Below are 15,034 nucleotides of genomic sequence, written 5' to 3' on the forward strand. Positions count from 1 at the left end.
TGTATTAAAGCAGAAGTGGGAATGCTTATTGGTGCCAACGTCCCAAAAGCCATTGAGCCATGGCAAGTCATAAACAGCGATGGTAAAGGGCCATATGCAGTTAAAACAGCCCTGGGATGGGTGATCAACGGACCTCTCAGAAGAGACAACGGCCCAAAAACGGAAAATGGCAAGCTGCAGAGCTACACAACTAATCGCATTCTGGTGAGTGAAATAGAAGAACTATTAGTGAAACAGTACAACACAGATTTCCCAGAACGAAGCTGTGAGGAAAAAGAGGAAATGTCCCAGGATGATTACAGGTTCATGCACCTGGTTTCAAGTTCAGCAAAATTAGTTGATGGACATTACAGTATGAGGTTGCCCCTGAGAAATGAAAATGTCAAGATGCCAAATAATCGCTGCATGGCGTAGCAGCGGGCTGACAATCTCAAGAGGAAGTTAAGGAGAAACCCAGACTTCCATAAAGACTATGTAGCATTCATGAGAGACATCATTGACAAAGGCTATGCTGAGAAAATACCAGCTGAGCAGCTCAGTCGCTGTGCTGGTCGTGTGTGGTACATCCCCCACCACGGGGTGTATCATCCCAAGAAAAAGAAAATAAGAGTAGTCTTTGATTGCACGGCTACATACCAGGGTGTCTCACTAAATGAACAGTTGCTCCAAGGACCAGACCTCACTAACAACCTCATTGGTGTCCTATTAAGATTCAGAGAGCATCCAGTGGCACTGATAGCGGATGTAGAGTCTATGTTTTATCAAGTGAGGGTCCCGGAGGAAGACACAGATCTACTGCGGTTTCTGTGGTGGATGGAGGGTGATCTTAACAGCGAAGTGGAAGAGTTCAGGATGAAAGTACACCTTTTTGGTGCTACATCTTCACCCAGTTGTGCCTCCTACGCACTGAGAAGAACTGCGGAAGATGCAAAAGAGATTATGAGTTCAGAGGCAGTTGACACTGTGCTAAGACATTTTTATGTTGATGATTGCCTGAAGGCAGTGGAAACAAGTGATCAGGCAGTCAGTCTGATACAAGAACTCACAGCCTTGTGCACCAGAGGAGGTTTCCGTCTCACCAAGTGGGTGAGTAACAGCAAGACAGTCTTGTTGTCCATTCCAGATAACGAAAGAGCACCTGAAGTCAAAGACCTAGACTTGAGCCACAACACACTCCCAATGGAGCGTGCACTCGGTGTGCAATGGTGTACAGAGACTGACAGGTTCAACTTCCAGATAAACATGCAAAACAAGCCTGTCACCAGACGTGGAATCTTATCTACAGTAAGTTCTGTCTTTGACCCCCTTGGCTTTTTGGCACCACTCATATTACCAGCAAAACTCATCTTGCGCGACCTGTGCAAAAAGAAACATGGTTGGGATGAAGAGATTGAAGGAGAACATGCAAAGAGATGGCATGAATGGTTAGCAGACTTAGAGAGTTTGGCAGAGTTCAGCATACCCAGATGCATCAAAACAAAAGAGTTTGGATCCACACAATCAGCACAATTGCATCATTTTGCTGACGCTAGTGAGGAGGGATATGCTACAGCTTCCTACATACTGCTTACCAGTCATGAAAACAAAAAACACTGTTCCCTTCTACTAGGAAAATCAAGAGTGACACCTCTGAAACACGTCACAATACCAAGACTGGAACTGACGGCAGCAGTCGTGGCTGTAAAAATGGATAGAATGTTGAGACAAGAACTTAAGTTTCCATTACAGGAATCCATCTTCTGGACTGATAGCACTACGGTCCTCAGATATCTTTCAAATGAAAGTGCTCGCTTCAAAACCTTTGTAGCAAACAGAGTCACTACAATAAGGGATCATTCTCATCCTACCCAGTGGCGCTACGTTAACTCAGCACTAAATCCAGCAGATCAGGGCTCAAGAGGAGTCAAAGTGAAGAAGTTCATGCAGAACAAAGTCTGGATACACGGCCCGGCTTTCTTGCTGAAACCTGAGAGTGAGTGGCCAGGACAACTGGATGAAAAAGATTTGACAACAGAAAAAGACCCGGAAGTCAAAACATGTGCCAGAGTGAGCATGACTAGCACGCAAGAGAGCTACGACACTATCAACAAGCTTATCTCTTACTACTCGACATGGCAACGACTAAAAAAGGCAGTTGCATGGTTTCTCAGACTAAAAGAGATTCTAATGTTACTGAAAAACAAGAAAAAGGAGCTTGATACTACAATCAGTCAGTCTGAGAACAACCCTGAAAACCAGAGAAAGCTCATTGCACAGCACATGAAGAAATTCAAATCAATTCAACAACATCCGTTGACACTGAAAGAGCTGAATGAAGCAGAAACAGAGCTCATACGGATAAGTCAGTCACAGGACTACACTGAAGAAATCTGTGCTCTGAGAGCAAATGCTTTAATCAAGAAAAAGAGCCAGATCTACAAACTTGACCCCGTGTTGCAGGATGGTATACTAAGAGTTGGAGGACGGCTTAATAAAGCTGCAATGCCACAAGAGGCTAAACATCCAGCCATCCTCTCTAAAAGTTCACTTGTAGCCAACCTCATACTTCAACACATCCACCAAGAAGTTGGACACTGTGGTCGCAACTATATGCTGGCAATGCTGCGACAAAAATATTGGATCCCTCAAGCTAATTCAGCTGTGAGGAAGATTATCTCCAAGTGCATTGTGTGCAGAAGACTCAATGCTAAAGCTGGAAGACAAAAGATGGCAGACCTCCCTGAAGACAGGCTACTACCTGATCAGCCACCCTTTACCAACGTGGGGGTTGACTTCTTCGGGCCATTTGAGGTTAAACGTGGAAGAAGTCTTGTTAAACTTGTTTCACTGTGAGAGCTGTTCACAGTGAGATAGCTCACAGCCTGGATACAGATTCCTGCATCAACGCCATACGTAGGTTTATATGCAGAAGAGGACAAGTAAAAATCTTACGCTCAGACAATGGCACAAACTTTGTTGCAGCAGAAAAAGAGCTGCGCAAAGCATTGGAAAACCTGGATCAGATCAAAATACAGAACACCTTGACAGAAAAAGGCATCAAGTGGATTTTCAACACCCCAGCAGCCTCACACCAAGGCGGCGTATGGGAAAGACAAATCCGTACTGTGAGAAAAGTCTTGAACTCTGTGCTACAGCAACAGACACTAGATGATGAAGGACTCCAAACTATCGTGTGAAATTGAAGCCATCATCAATAACAGACCGATAACACACTCATCAGGTGATCCTAATGATGTTGAAGCCTTAACACCTAATCACTTGTTGCTTATGAAAACACAACCCAACATCCCACCAGGAGTCTTTGAAAAAGAGGATCAGTATGCACGGCGGCGATGGAGGCAGATACAGTATATGGCCGATCTGTTTTGGACTAGATGGACAAGAGAATATCTGCCACTCCTTCAGGAGAGACAAAAGTGGCTCACACCACAGAGAAACTTCTCACCGGGAGATATTGTACTGATAATAGATGAATCTGCCCCTCGCAACTCCTGGAATATGGGTCGAGTAATAAAGACATTACCTGACTCCAGTGGTGCAGTGAGGCGAGTCAGTGTGCAGAGTAAGACTAACGTACTGGACAGACCTATAAACAAACTGTGCCTGCTGAAACATGCAATGTGAACACTTTGAGAAAGTGAATAAGAGCTTATATATTTAGTTTTTCATCTTTGTGTATTATGATGTACATGTAACAGTACCACAGATATTAGGTTGAAGGTTGTATGGCTCTCATGTTAAATAATATTTGATAATTGTTTTGCATTCAGCATAAGCAATTAGGGGCTGGAAATGTAGGAGCCTAATTGATATTGCTATGGCTAATACTACTTTAGTAATTTTCCTTTAAAAAATGTTGAAACGCTCCTTTAATGACGCTGCAGGTGACATCACAGCCACTTAGTTCTCAAACCAGTTTAAGCAGCCTAAGGAGCAATACAGTTTTTTGACGATGAGCCTAGTTGAGCTGAAAGAGAATCTTGTACCTTTGTTTTTACTTTTTCAAGTAAAGTTTTTGAACGAAGTTACCAGAAGATTCTTTTTATGTCAAGCTTATTGCCAAGGGACTGCTTAATAGTGGTGGTAATTACAAGAACACTGAATGGAAGAAAGGTTGCCATCACACTCCCGTTCCTTCCCGTTTTTGGTTGTACAGTCAGCTCTATAATAGCATAAATAAACACAAGTTAGTCTTCACACTGTAATTGGGGATTAACTGTAATAACGCATGTTCATTTAAATTAGACTTGCACCGATTTCAACTTTCTTAGCCGATTCCGATTTCCAATTTTTGAGGGGTCTGACCTACCGATTCCGATTTTGGCCGGTTCCGATTTTCAGTCTTTCTAAGAACTGTAATTGACAGCATTCAACATTTTTACAACTTTTCTTGTAAATATGTTCATAATAAGACACTGACTATTAAATATTCATTTAATACTTTCTCCAAAATCATCCAGATTACAACCAGGCCTTATTATAATTTTATATTAAGATTATGAATTTGGTGAACGTGATCTCGCGAGATCATCTCGCGGGATTTCGTGGGACGCGATTTCACGTGATCTTTTGTGGAAGCGGATGTAAACAAACCGGAGACTAACGCGGTGCAACAGTTTGAAGTAAAACTTTGCCGTGAGAAAAACAAACACAGAAGTTAAACGAGTCTGGATGAGAAAATGTTTGAGGAGACACATCAACACAGGTTGTTTATTCTTCAGCCAGAACAGGAGGTGAGATTTTAACTGTCCCTCTGTGAACAGCAGTCTGCTGCTAGCTTGCTAGCATTAGCCTGAAGTGCGAGAGAGTTTACGGCTGTTTTGCGACATTGTCAGCTGCTCTGTCTCGTTGTAGACTGTCTGTCTCCTTGGAATCTGTCTCTGACACCATTTTCAAGCAGACGTGTGTCTGAGTGTGTAGCTGTTATCAGCGCTGTGTTGACGTCACGGTCAGTTTGTCTGCTGCGCGCATGACGTGACCATCGCGCAGAACATGTGTGTGACAATGACGGGCAAAGAACCGGATTTGTGACGCTGACCGGCCGGTCACCGGTCAAGGCCAGTCACGTGAAAACCGGCCCGATTCCGAGCATTGCCGATTAATCGGTGCAAGTCTAATTCAAATAAATGCCAGTTAAGTCATTGTCTTTTGCTGAATGGGGTAACACAGAAGTGAAAGCCCTTGCATTTGTGACGAGAAGCCTATTCATATGAACGGGTATTAGTGACGATTTTCCCGGGAAATTTTCAAAGACTGCGCAGAGGTAGTGCGTTTTAACGTTACCCATGGATGTATAAATGAAGAACAGTTCTACCTCACTCAGCAGTTGGTCTGCAAAACAAGGTAGACAGAGCTAACACACTTCAATTTGCTGTATGAAGGTGAAGCGGCCTGGCCTACTGTTTTTTTTCTGCAAGCACGAAATCACACAGGCAACACTGTTTGGATCCTCAGGTTGAGTGAGGTCCAAAATTACTGTTTATCACCACAGGTGCCACCACAAAGAATGGAATGCAGATCTTCGAGATAGTTACCTGTACTGTCTATTTTTTAGCTGGCTTCAATTGAGTCAAAGGATACCCTGATGTTACCTTATTTACAGAACTATGTCATGAAAGGCTGAAAATCTGATGTACTGTTAATAGGCTGGCCTATATTTGTAAGAACTTTGAAATGAAATTAAATGAGTAAGTGATAAGATGCTAACACACCTTACAAAGGTCAGAAACAACACCAGATTGCTAACGTTAGCTAACTGAGTTCAAGCTTGCTAAGTTACAGAGCTTGCTTTGCCAATTTTAGCAGCCTGACCAGGTGAAGCAGACTAATGAAATAGGCTATTATTTATAATGTCAACTGTTTAATAATCATGCAGACAAAACAATACTGGACACTGACAGTTTTTGGAGATAAAAATAACTTTACCTCTTTGGCTGAAGTCCACTGCTTGGAATGATGAAGAAGCTGTGCTGTCCAAAGTCAGGTTCAGGAATATCCTATCACATCTTGTCCCTCAAAAATGACTTGAGTAATGTGAAAAGTTTGATTAATAATGAAGTGGTGTCATCAAAACAGAAACATGAGTCCACAACAAGACTACTGACAGCACACAGGCATATTTTACAAATGAAGAGCAAAGTAAAAGTAAAATATTTGTGACACAAAACATTAATCACACATTAAAAACAGTTCAAGGCGTAAGTTAAGAGCGGATATTTTGAATTGTGGGTATTTTCATAAGGGTGCCTGATGTTTTCAGCTGGACACAGGGCTGTATAATATCACTGCTCCATCAGTAGAGCACGAGTACATCTGACCATCATTACATTTGTGTATTCAGTTAAATGAATGTTCTGCTTAGATATAGACTATTCTTATTTCTTATGGTGTGTGAGAGTTATATATGATTTAATACATTTAGTCATCATCTGTCTGTCATCTGATCTGCAGACACATGATTAAATGTATTGAATTATATACATGTGAGTGCAGCTTTCTCTTTTTTATATGTGTACATTTAGAATAACACACCAGTCCATCAGAGCGCAGTATAAAACTGACTTGGGAGCAAATAAAAAGTCAATATAAAAACATCATTCAAAGCAGTCAGTAGACTGACTTTCATGGCTTTATAAGTACAACAAGTACAAGGCTTTAGTGCTTCAATCAGTCTGTGTTGTAGGATGAAATTGGTTTATAAAAGTACAATGAAGTAACACTTTTCCCTCCTCTGTACACTGAGAATGAAATTAATTTCACCGTTGACAGAGGTTTAGTCTTAATATCACACCTTTATTCAGTTTAATACACAAATGTATTTGTTCTCCAGTGACATCATCAACATCAGTCATGATGACAACAGGTTTTGATCAAATGAACAGTTGTAGACACATTTTAAACTCACTAGGTGGCAGCACCTCTCAGCAAAAGACAAAAGACATCAGAGGACTGAGACAACTTTGTTCTAATGATGTAAAATTACACTGTAAAGAATTTCTCTGTAAAAACATTAAAGTGCTGCCTACAGAGCGGAGCGCCAACATGGTTGAAAAGAAAGTACATTTGGCCTCAACATAATATTCTACATGATCCAAGAGGTTCACACGGTAACTGTTATTTTACATTTATTTGGTTTGTATCTGTTTCTAACATTTGTGACCTTGAATGGACAATTTAATATGTTTTCTGTTGTTATGCTAACGTGTCGGGACCTGTCTATATCAGATATTCATGGGAAAGTCTATTGTTGAGCCTGTCTAAATGCTGGACATTTGTTGAGACTTTAAAATAATAAGAGATTTATTTTTCAAATTCTTTTTCATGTATTTTATTTTTCTAGTTTTCACGGTGTCTGCGGAGGATAAAGACATGGAATAAAACTCAAAGAGACATCTGTATGATGCGTGGCCATTATTTTCCTTGGACCGGTGTAGTTACAATCCTCATACTAGCTTACTACTATGTTATAGTGCATAAAAATATTAATGTAAATGTTCAAATCTTTGTTGGGTTAGGATGTAAATTGTTTATCGTAATATATGTTGTATTGTTATTGGGACTGACAATTATAACATGCACATACTGTGAAAAAATCAAAAAGGGAGCACATGTCAAGTCTGTGAGGACAAAATACTCACATTTCAGATATTTATTTGTCTCACATCACAAAAAACAAACGCTTACGCCTTTCGGCACAAAGCCTTCATCAGAGCGTTTGTAGTACTATGCAGGTTCAATTTGATAATATACACAAGGTCAGAGAAAGAACACAGCTGGGGGCGGGACCCAATTATTCAAGAACCAATCACTTTTCTTTATCTATGCCTCAGATAACTCACCTCCATAACATTACGTTTCACAGAACATTATTACTGGCCACCTTTAAACTGTACCTTACATGTGAAAAATGAATAAATGAATAAATAAATAAATAAATAAATATAATTGCCCTGCCATGAACTGGCGACTTGTCCAGGGTGAACCCCGCCTCTCGCCCAGTGTCAGCTGGGATAGACTCCAGCAGCCCGCGACCCTTATGGAATAAGCGGTTACACAAAATTGATGGCTTGATAAAAAATAATTTAATAATAAATAAATAGATAAATAAATGAAAAATATATATATATATATAAATAAATAAATCCTAACCCAATAGATGCGGTAACTGTGCCTGCTGCAATAATACAACAAATACAAAATCATTTAATCATCCCCAGGGAGGAAAATTCATATTTGGGAATTTATAAACTGTAAGTCGACCCATGTGGTTTACATGTTATCATGTCCCTGTGGGCTAGAATATGTGGGACAGACCAAACGACCCCTGAAACAACGTATATCTGAGCACAAAACTGCAAACGGTACAGACAATATGGATTATTCAACTACAAAACATTATGTTGAAGCTAATCACAGTTCAGCCTCTTCATTGAGGTTCTGTGGGATTGAGAAAGTCACGATACCCACTGGAGGAGGAGATATTCTAAAGAAAGTGGCCCAAAGAGAAATGTTCTGCATATACACACTCAACACTATGGCACCAAATGGACTTAATGATGATTTCAGTCTAAGATGTTTAGGATTTCATTTATTTATTTATTTAATTTCATTTCATGTATTTATTTATTTTATTTGTTTGTTTTCTTTTTCATTCATTGATTCATTATTATTATTATTATTATTATTATTATTATTATTATTATTAATTAATTTATTTATTTTTTTATTTATTTATTTATTTTTCACACGCAAGGCAGAATTTAAAGGTGGTCAGTAATAATGTTCTGTGAAACGTAATGTTATATGGAAGGGAGTTATTTGAGGCATAGATAAAGAAAAGTGATTGGTTCTTAAATAATTGGGTCCCGCCCCCAGCTGTGTTCTTTCTCTGACCTTGTGTATATTATCAAATTGAACCTGCATAGTACTACAAACGCTCTGATGAAGACTTTGTGCCGAAACGCCTAAGCGTTTGTTTTTTGTGATGTGAGACAAATAAATAACTGAAATGTGAGTATTTTGTCCTCACAGACTTAAGATGTGCTCACTTTTTGATTTTTTGGACTTGTTCACTGGATTTTGGGTTCAGCGCTCCACTGAGGATCTCATTGTTGAAGCGGAACCTCCTTCTCTGAATTGATGCACATACTGTCATTACAGTGTTAATGTACAGTGAGCAATAGAGACCTGCTCCCTGTACATGATCTTAGATGACACTTAAGGCCAGCTGCAGTACGTGTTTGAGGAGGGTTACATGGAATAAAAAAAGGCCATGGACGTGAGGAACAAGTGCTGATGGAGCTGCAGCTCCAGTTACAGTTAATACTGTACACTTCTGTGCTGCGTGATTTTCGGTTTGTGTACTTTTAAATATTTACTCAGGAGACAGAGGCAGCAGAGGTGGGGGGTCCTGCTGTATGAATATCACGCGCTGTTCAGTCATTATATTGACTGACCTGAAAAAAGGTGAGGATTTTCCCTCTAAAATCACAAACTTGATGAGTTGAAGAAGCTCAACAGTCAGGATGTCCGCACGGTGCTGTCCAAGGTGCTGATCCTGCGCTCGGAGCAGAGAAGCTGCGTCTCTGTCTCTGTGTGAAGATCTGCACTTTTAAATGAACAGACTTTTTTTTTCTAAATATATTCCTCATTATTGCAGCAAAGCAATGAGGCTTCATCAAACACACGGACTCTCTGTCTCTCTCGTTCTTTGTGTTTTTCCCCTCATGTCCTCACAGCGAATTTTAACAGAACAGTAGTCCACATGTGGAGGACTATACTGTCTCCTGTTATCCAGGGGATTTGTCTGAACTGTGTAGAAAAAGATGGGATTCCACAGTTTCAGGGTTTAACCCTTTTTATCGCGCTCTGAGCTCAGATAATCTGACCTGAGAGCGCGCTGGATGCGTGGCTGTGCACACGGCTGCAGCAGCATGTGTGTGTGTTGGAGAGGGAGGTGGACTGTGGACTGTTGCACACAATGGTTCTGGAAGTCACTAATAACTTATTCCGACCTCTGTGAGTTGACCGCATCACTGCAGTTACTGACGCTGCTGCGCCTGTTGGCAGCCTTAATGAGCGGAGTCTCCTCCACCTGCCGTGTGACGCACCTTTTCTTACAGATGAGGACAGACAACATGACAGCACCATCAACCGGAGTAACCGTCGCGTGCCCTCAGCTTCACTGTTGGAAATACCAGCCATGATTTCCCTGATAACTTGCCTCTTAGCGTGCATTCAGGAGGACAATCTTGTGCATCTTGGTTGTCACGGTGCAGCTGCTGGTGGGCAAAACTTTTGTAGCTCCCATACCACAAACATGCACTGTCTGCACAACTACACAGCTGGACATGAGACACCACCTCCTAGTGACAAGCAAATAGTTAGGATGTCATTTAAAATCCTCTACTGAACTGTCATTACAAACTAAGACCAATAAGTTAACATTAATAAGAAGCATCGTGGGAATAAACTGAATGCATCAAACACCAACCTCAAATGCAGACATTTGAAACTCTGTCCATCTAAAGTCTCACCAACACAAACAACTTGGTTACAGTTTGAAGTTAAAGAATAGGTTCACATACTTTTCAAGTGTGTCTTCAAACAAAACTCACATTTCCAAAATGCACATTAAAAGAACTGTTGGTCACTTGATCACCAAGAGTAACAAGTTGAAAGTAATCTGTCTGAAATGTCAAAGAGTCATTGTTTCTTACCTTACCTCTTAATGAAAACCAAGTCCTGTCCAGTCCAACTGCATCTTTTGACCCTCTGAAGCTGTGTGTGTCCTGAGTGTTCTAAAGGCTCCCTGTTATATATGGTTCTAACCAGGTTCTAGAATGTTGACGCGTCATCAGAGGAACATCTTCAACGGAAGTCTGTGACGTCACAGAGGCTGACACACACACACACACACACACACACACACACACACACATATGGTTCATATGTCAGATTCAGGTTTAAGTATGTGACGTTATTCTTTTGGTTGTTTATAAACAGGCGCGCGCTGATCTTTATCTTTACACGCGTCTCGTGTATCCAGAGAAGCAGCCCGATGAAAATTTGATCCCGCGTGTAAGACCGGAAGTGAAACAAGAAAGTGAATTTAAAATGACTGAAATTTGTATCGTGACAAAATGTTGTCGATTTTAACTCACTTTCTTCCATGTGACAATCAGCCTGTTATTTGCAAAGAATAAACCTGCTTCTAGTTTCCGATGACAAGCTGCACATCAACATCCACTGCTAATGAAATGTACTAAATAAATGAAGACAAACAGCAGAGGAAGAGTGTCTTCAGAGAGACAGAGTGAGGACATGTGACAGCAAACCTCAGTCCAGAGGATTTTGTCCCTCCAGCGCACAATTAGCATCTTCCTTGTTAAATAATGTGAAGTATTTCTACACGCAGGTGTCAGACGTGGTGTTGTGTGTCTCATTCAGATGGTAGATCCACAAGTTAGTGTCTTAATGATGAGAGGTGTTTGAATTGATGACACTCTGTGATTGTTAAGTGATGAATTAAAGCGCTCCGTGTCCTCGACCCGTAAGAGCAACACAACAAAACATACACACGTGTCTAACATTAAATCTGAAAAATAGTATAGCACATGCCATTACTATTTTATTTTGCTGTCAAATACTTTCATTAGTGTATGGCAATTTTACAAGGACATTTTTCCTGTTGCTACAATGATGTTTTATTTTCTAAATTTGTAGGTAGGGAAACCTACTGTGTTAATTAGAATGTTTCACAAATATTGTTAAAACACCACTTAGTAATTCCTGTGAATATGTAATAATATGATATAACCAACAAATGAAATATTTCACTGCGGGAACTAAACACATTTGTCGGAAAAACATTTTCAGATTATTATTATTATTATTATTATTATTATTATTATTATTATTATTATTATTATAGTAATATTTTATTTTTGGGGGGAGTTATAATTGAAGTAACTGAAGGTGTTGAAGCTCGGAGCAGCAGAGGAAGAGTGTCTTCAGAGAGAGTGAGGTGGCTCTTAAAAGAGCCGTTGTGTTTGTGGAGCAGCAGCAGATAGTTTAAGCTCTCTCTCCGCGGATGCGACGGGCCAGCTGGATGTCTTTGGGCATGATGGTGACTCTCTTGGCGTGGATGGCGCACAGGTTGGTGTCCTCAAAGAGTCCGACCAGGTAAGCCTCGCTGGCCTCCTGCAGAGCCATGACAGCGGAGCTCTGGAAGCGCAGGTCGGTCTTGAAATCCTGAGCGATCTCTCTGACCAGGCGCTGGAAGGGCAGCTTGCGGATGAGCAGCTCGGTGGATTTCTGGTAGCGACGGATCTCTCTCAGAGCCACGGTACCGGGCCTGTAACGATGAGGCTTCTTGACGCCGCCGGTGGCCGGGGCGCTCTTACGGGCAGCCTTGGTGGCCAGCTGCTTCCTGGGAGCTTTGCCTCCGGTGGATTTACGAGCGGTCTGCTTGGTTCTTGCCATCGTTCCTTCTTTCTCTCAACAGAAGTATGAAAAGTAGAGACACGAGACACGCTGCTCTTAAACTGTGGGACCGGCTGGGATCATGACGCTGCTTCAGACCTCCGCCTCCTGATTGGTGAGAGGCTCCTCTTGGAGCTCAGCACCGACAGGAGGGGCGACCCACCGCCCGAATCTCCGCTGCTGATTGGAGACAAATGTGTTCAAAAAGTCCGCCACAATCCAGAGCGGTCGACCTCTGCTGGAGGCTCTGCTGTGGTTGGTCTGACGGACCCCAGACCCCGTCCGCGCGCGCTTCCTGAGCATATAATTGGGGTTTGACTGTCTGGTCTTCAGTTTCTGTTAGTCTCGACTTCGGAAAGCATCTAACAAAATGAGTGGACGAGGAAAGACCGGTGGTAAAGCCAGAGCTAAGGCAAAGACCCGCTCCTCTCGTGCTGGGCTCCAGTTCCCAGTCGGCCGTGTTCACAGGCTGCTGAGGAAGGGCAACTATGCGGAGCGTGTGGGTGCCGGCGCCCCCGTCTACCTGGCGGCCGTGCTGGAGTACCTGACCGCTGAGATCCTGGAGTTGGCTGGAAACGCTGCCCGCGACAACAAGAAGACCCGTATCATCCCCCGTCACCTGCAGCTGGCTGTCCGCAACGACGAGGAGCTCAACAAACTCCTGGGTGGAGTCACCATCGCTCAGGGCGGCGTGCTGCCCAACATCCAGGCTGTTCTGCTGCCCAAGAAGACCGAGAAGCCCGCCAAGAAGTAAAGCTGCTGGATCCTCAACCAGACCCCAAAACGGCTCTTTTCAGAGCCACACACTCTCCTCATAAAGAGCTCTGTCTTATGTCTCATGCACACAAACACACTGGAACTCTCACCATGTCTTACTAATGTTGTGGAACTCTGAAAATCATTTACAACCACAGTGGCTTTTCACCACACATCATCTTCATTAAGCTGCAGGAGTTTACAACAACTTTCTTTTCATTTCCTCTCGCAGTAGCGGCTGTTCTCTCCGCCATCGATCAAGTAACGCCAACTATCCGTCATTTAACAGTCCAGTCAGTGAAAACACCAACTGTTACAATTATTACTAAAATGACAAATCAAACACAACAGACAACAACACGTTTTCTCTGAGGGAAACTACATTACAGTCCACAACTGTCAGTGCGTCATGACGCGGAGTTAAAGTACAGTAGATAATACAGTCATCACTCACAACATGTTGAACAACAACAACATGAAGAAACTTTTCACTCTCTGCTCTACCATGTAAATCACTTTGTAACTTTCTTTTGAAAAGCGCTTTGAAAGGCAACATTTCACATATTTTATTTTTGTCACACTTACTTGACACTAAAATAAACCTACAAACATTTAATGGTAAATCAGTTCTTTTTTTAATGACATAAAAAGTGGCCTTTAACGTTTGATGTTTGCAATATCTCCTTTGTCCCAAAGACGTTCAACCCTGCATCATTTTAACATTGAATATTGATCTAATAAAATCCGCCCATTTTAGTGAAATGGACTTTAATCTAAATGTAATTCATATTCATTTATCACATCTTTTTAAAAATAATAATGATTAATACTTCAGATGGGATATTTACATTTTGTTCAGGAGCTGTGATGGCTTTTTATAAACTTGAATTTTGGCTTGATGTATTTTCTTGTTGTTTTCCTTTTCTTTGTTGTTTGTTTTTTGTGTTTTTTGAGTGAAGAAGTTTTAACTTCTAAATGTTTATTAATGTCAGTATATCACCACCTGTATGGATCATTTATAACTGCTGTGTGTGGAATTAAATGTTAAATCATGAAACACTAAATGATAAATGTAGTATTTTAAAGAACTTCACTAAGTCTGATTTTACTATGAATAATATTTAAGCTGCTTATTGTAGGTAACTGTAGATTATCAGTAAAAATGAAGTAAAACCACAGTCAGTATCAGTGTCACTGTCACTTCATCTGGACAATATTCTCTTTTAAAATGTAATAATTTTCTAATCAAGAAAATCAAAAGGAACAATTTTCACTTTCAGCTGTTAAAAATGTAGGAATGACCACTGAGTCACCGCCCAGTGAAACTCCCTCCATCTGCTCTCTATCAGGTCCTCAGAAAGTCTAGAAATACAGACTGTCTGTCCTCAAGCAGCAGACTCGATTCAGTCTGTGAAAGAAAAAGCGAACGAAATGTCTGGCAGAGGAAAGGGAGGAAAAGGACTGGGTAAAGGAGGCGCTAAGCGTCACCGTAAAGTTCTCCGTGATAACATCCAGGGAATCACCAAGCCCGCTATCCGCCGTCTGGCTCGCCGTGGTGGAGTGAAGCGCATCTCCGGTCTGATCTACGAGGAGACCCGCGGTGTGTTGAAGGTCTTCCTGGAGAACGTCATCCGTGATGCCGTCACCTACACCGAGCACGCCAAGAGAAAGACGGTGACCGCCATGGATGTGGTGTATGCTCTGAAGAGACAGGGACGTACTCTGTACGGCTTCGGAGGTTAAAGCGCTCATTCTGTGTCTTTAGAGAAAAAAACCAAAGGTCCTTTTAAGGACC

General features: G+C 41.6%; 3 protein-coding genes across 3 annotated transcripts; 2 read left to right on the top strand and 1 right to left on the bottom strand.

The window, feature by feature from the left end:
• Nucleotides 1-12,025: 12,025 nt before the first annotated feature.
• On the bottom strand, nt 12,026-12,515 carry LOC146330761 (histone H3). Its single transcript, XM_084747268.1, has one exon. The coding sequence runs from the start codon at nt 12,481-12,483 to the stop codon at nt 12,073-12,075; it is 411 nt and encodes a 136-aa protein (XP_084603394.1). The 5' UTR covers nt 12,484-12,515; the 3' UTR covers nt 12,026-12,072.
• A 316-nt stretch (nt 12,516-12,831) lies between these two features.
• On the top strand, nt 12,832-13,287 carry LOC146330762 (histone H2A-like). Its single transcript, XM_084747344.1, has one exon. The coding sequence runs from the start codon at nt 12,854-12,856 to the stop codon at nt 13,235-13,237; it is 384 nt and encodes a 127-aa protein (XP_084603470.1). The 5' UTR covers nt 12,832-12,853; the 3' UTR covers nt 13,238-13,287.
• An 898-nt stretch (nt 13,288-14,185) lies between these two features.
• Nucleotides 14,186-14,982, top strand: LOC146330763 (histone H4). Its single transcript, XM_084747534.1, has one exon. It carries the CDS (start codon nt 14,671-14,673, stop codon nt 14,980-14,982), a length of 312 nt encoding a protein of 103 aa, XP_084603660.1. The 5' UTR covers nt 14,186-14,670.
• Nucleotides 14,983-15,034: the final 52 nt, after the last annotated feature.

This window comes from Lutjanus erythropterus, chromosome 3, assembly GCF_056507025.1.
Source record: "Lutjanus erythropterus isolate fLutEry1 chromosome 3, fLutEry1.hap2, whole genome shotgun sequence".
In the NCBI taxonomy this organism is placed as follows: Eukaryota; Metazoa; Chordata; class Actinopteri; order Lutjaniformes; family Lutjanidae; genus Lutjanus; species Lutjanus erythropterus.

What these genes read in the sequence shown, in the direction of transcription:
- LOC146330763 (XM_084747534.1), top strand. Translation starts at nt 14,671, where the DNA reads ATGTCTGGCAGAGGAAAGGGAGGAAAAGGACTGGGTAAAGGAGGCGCT.
- LOC146330762 (XM_084747344.1), top strand. Translation starts at nt 12,854, where the DNA reads ATGAGTGGACGAGGAAAGACCGGTGGTAAAGCCAGAGCTAAGGCAAAG.
- LOC146330761 (XM_084747268.1), bottom strand. Translation starts at nt 12,483, where the DNA reads ATGGCAAGAACCAAGCAGACCGCTCGTAAATCCACCGGAGGCAAAGCT.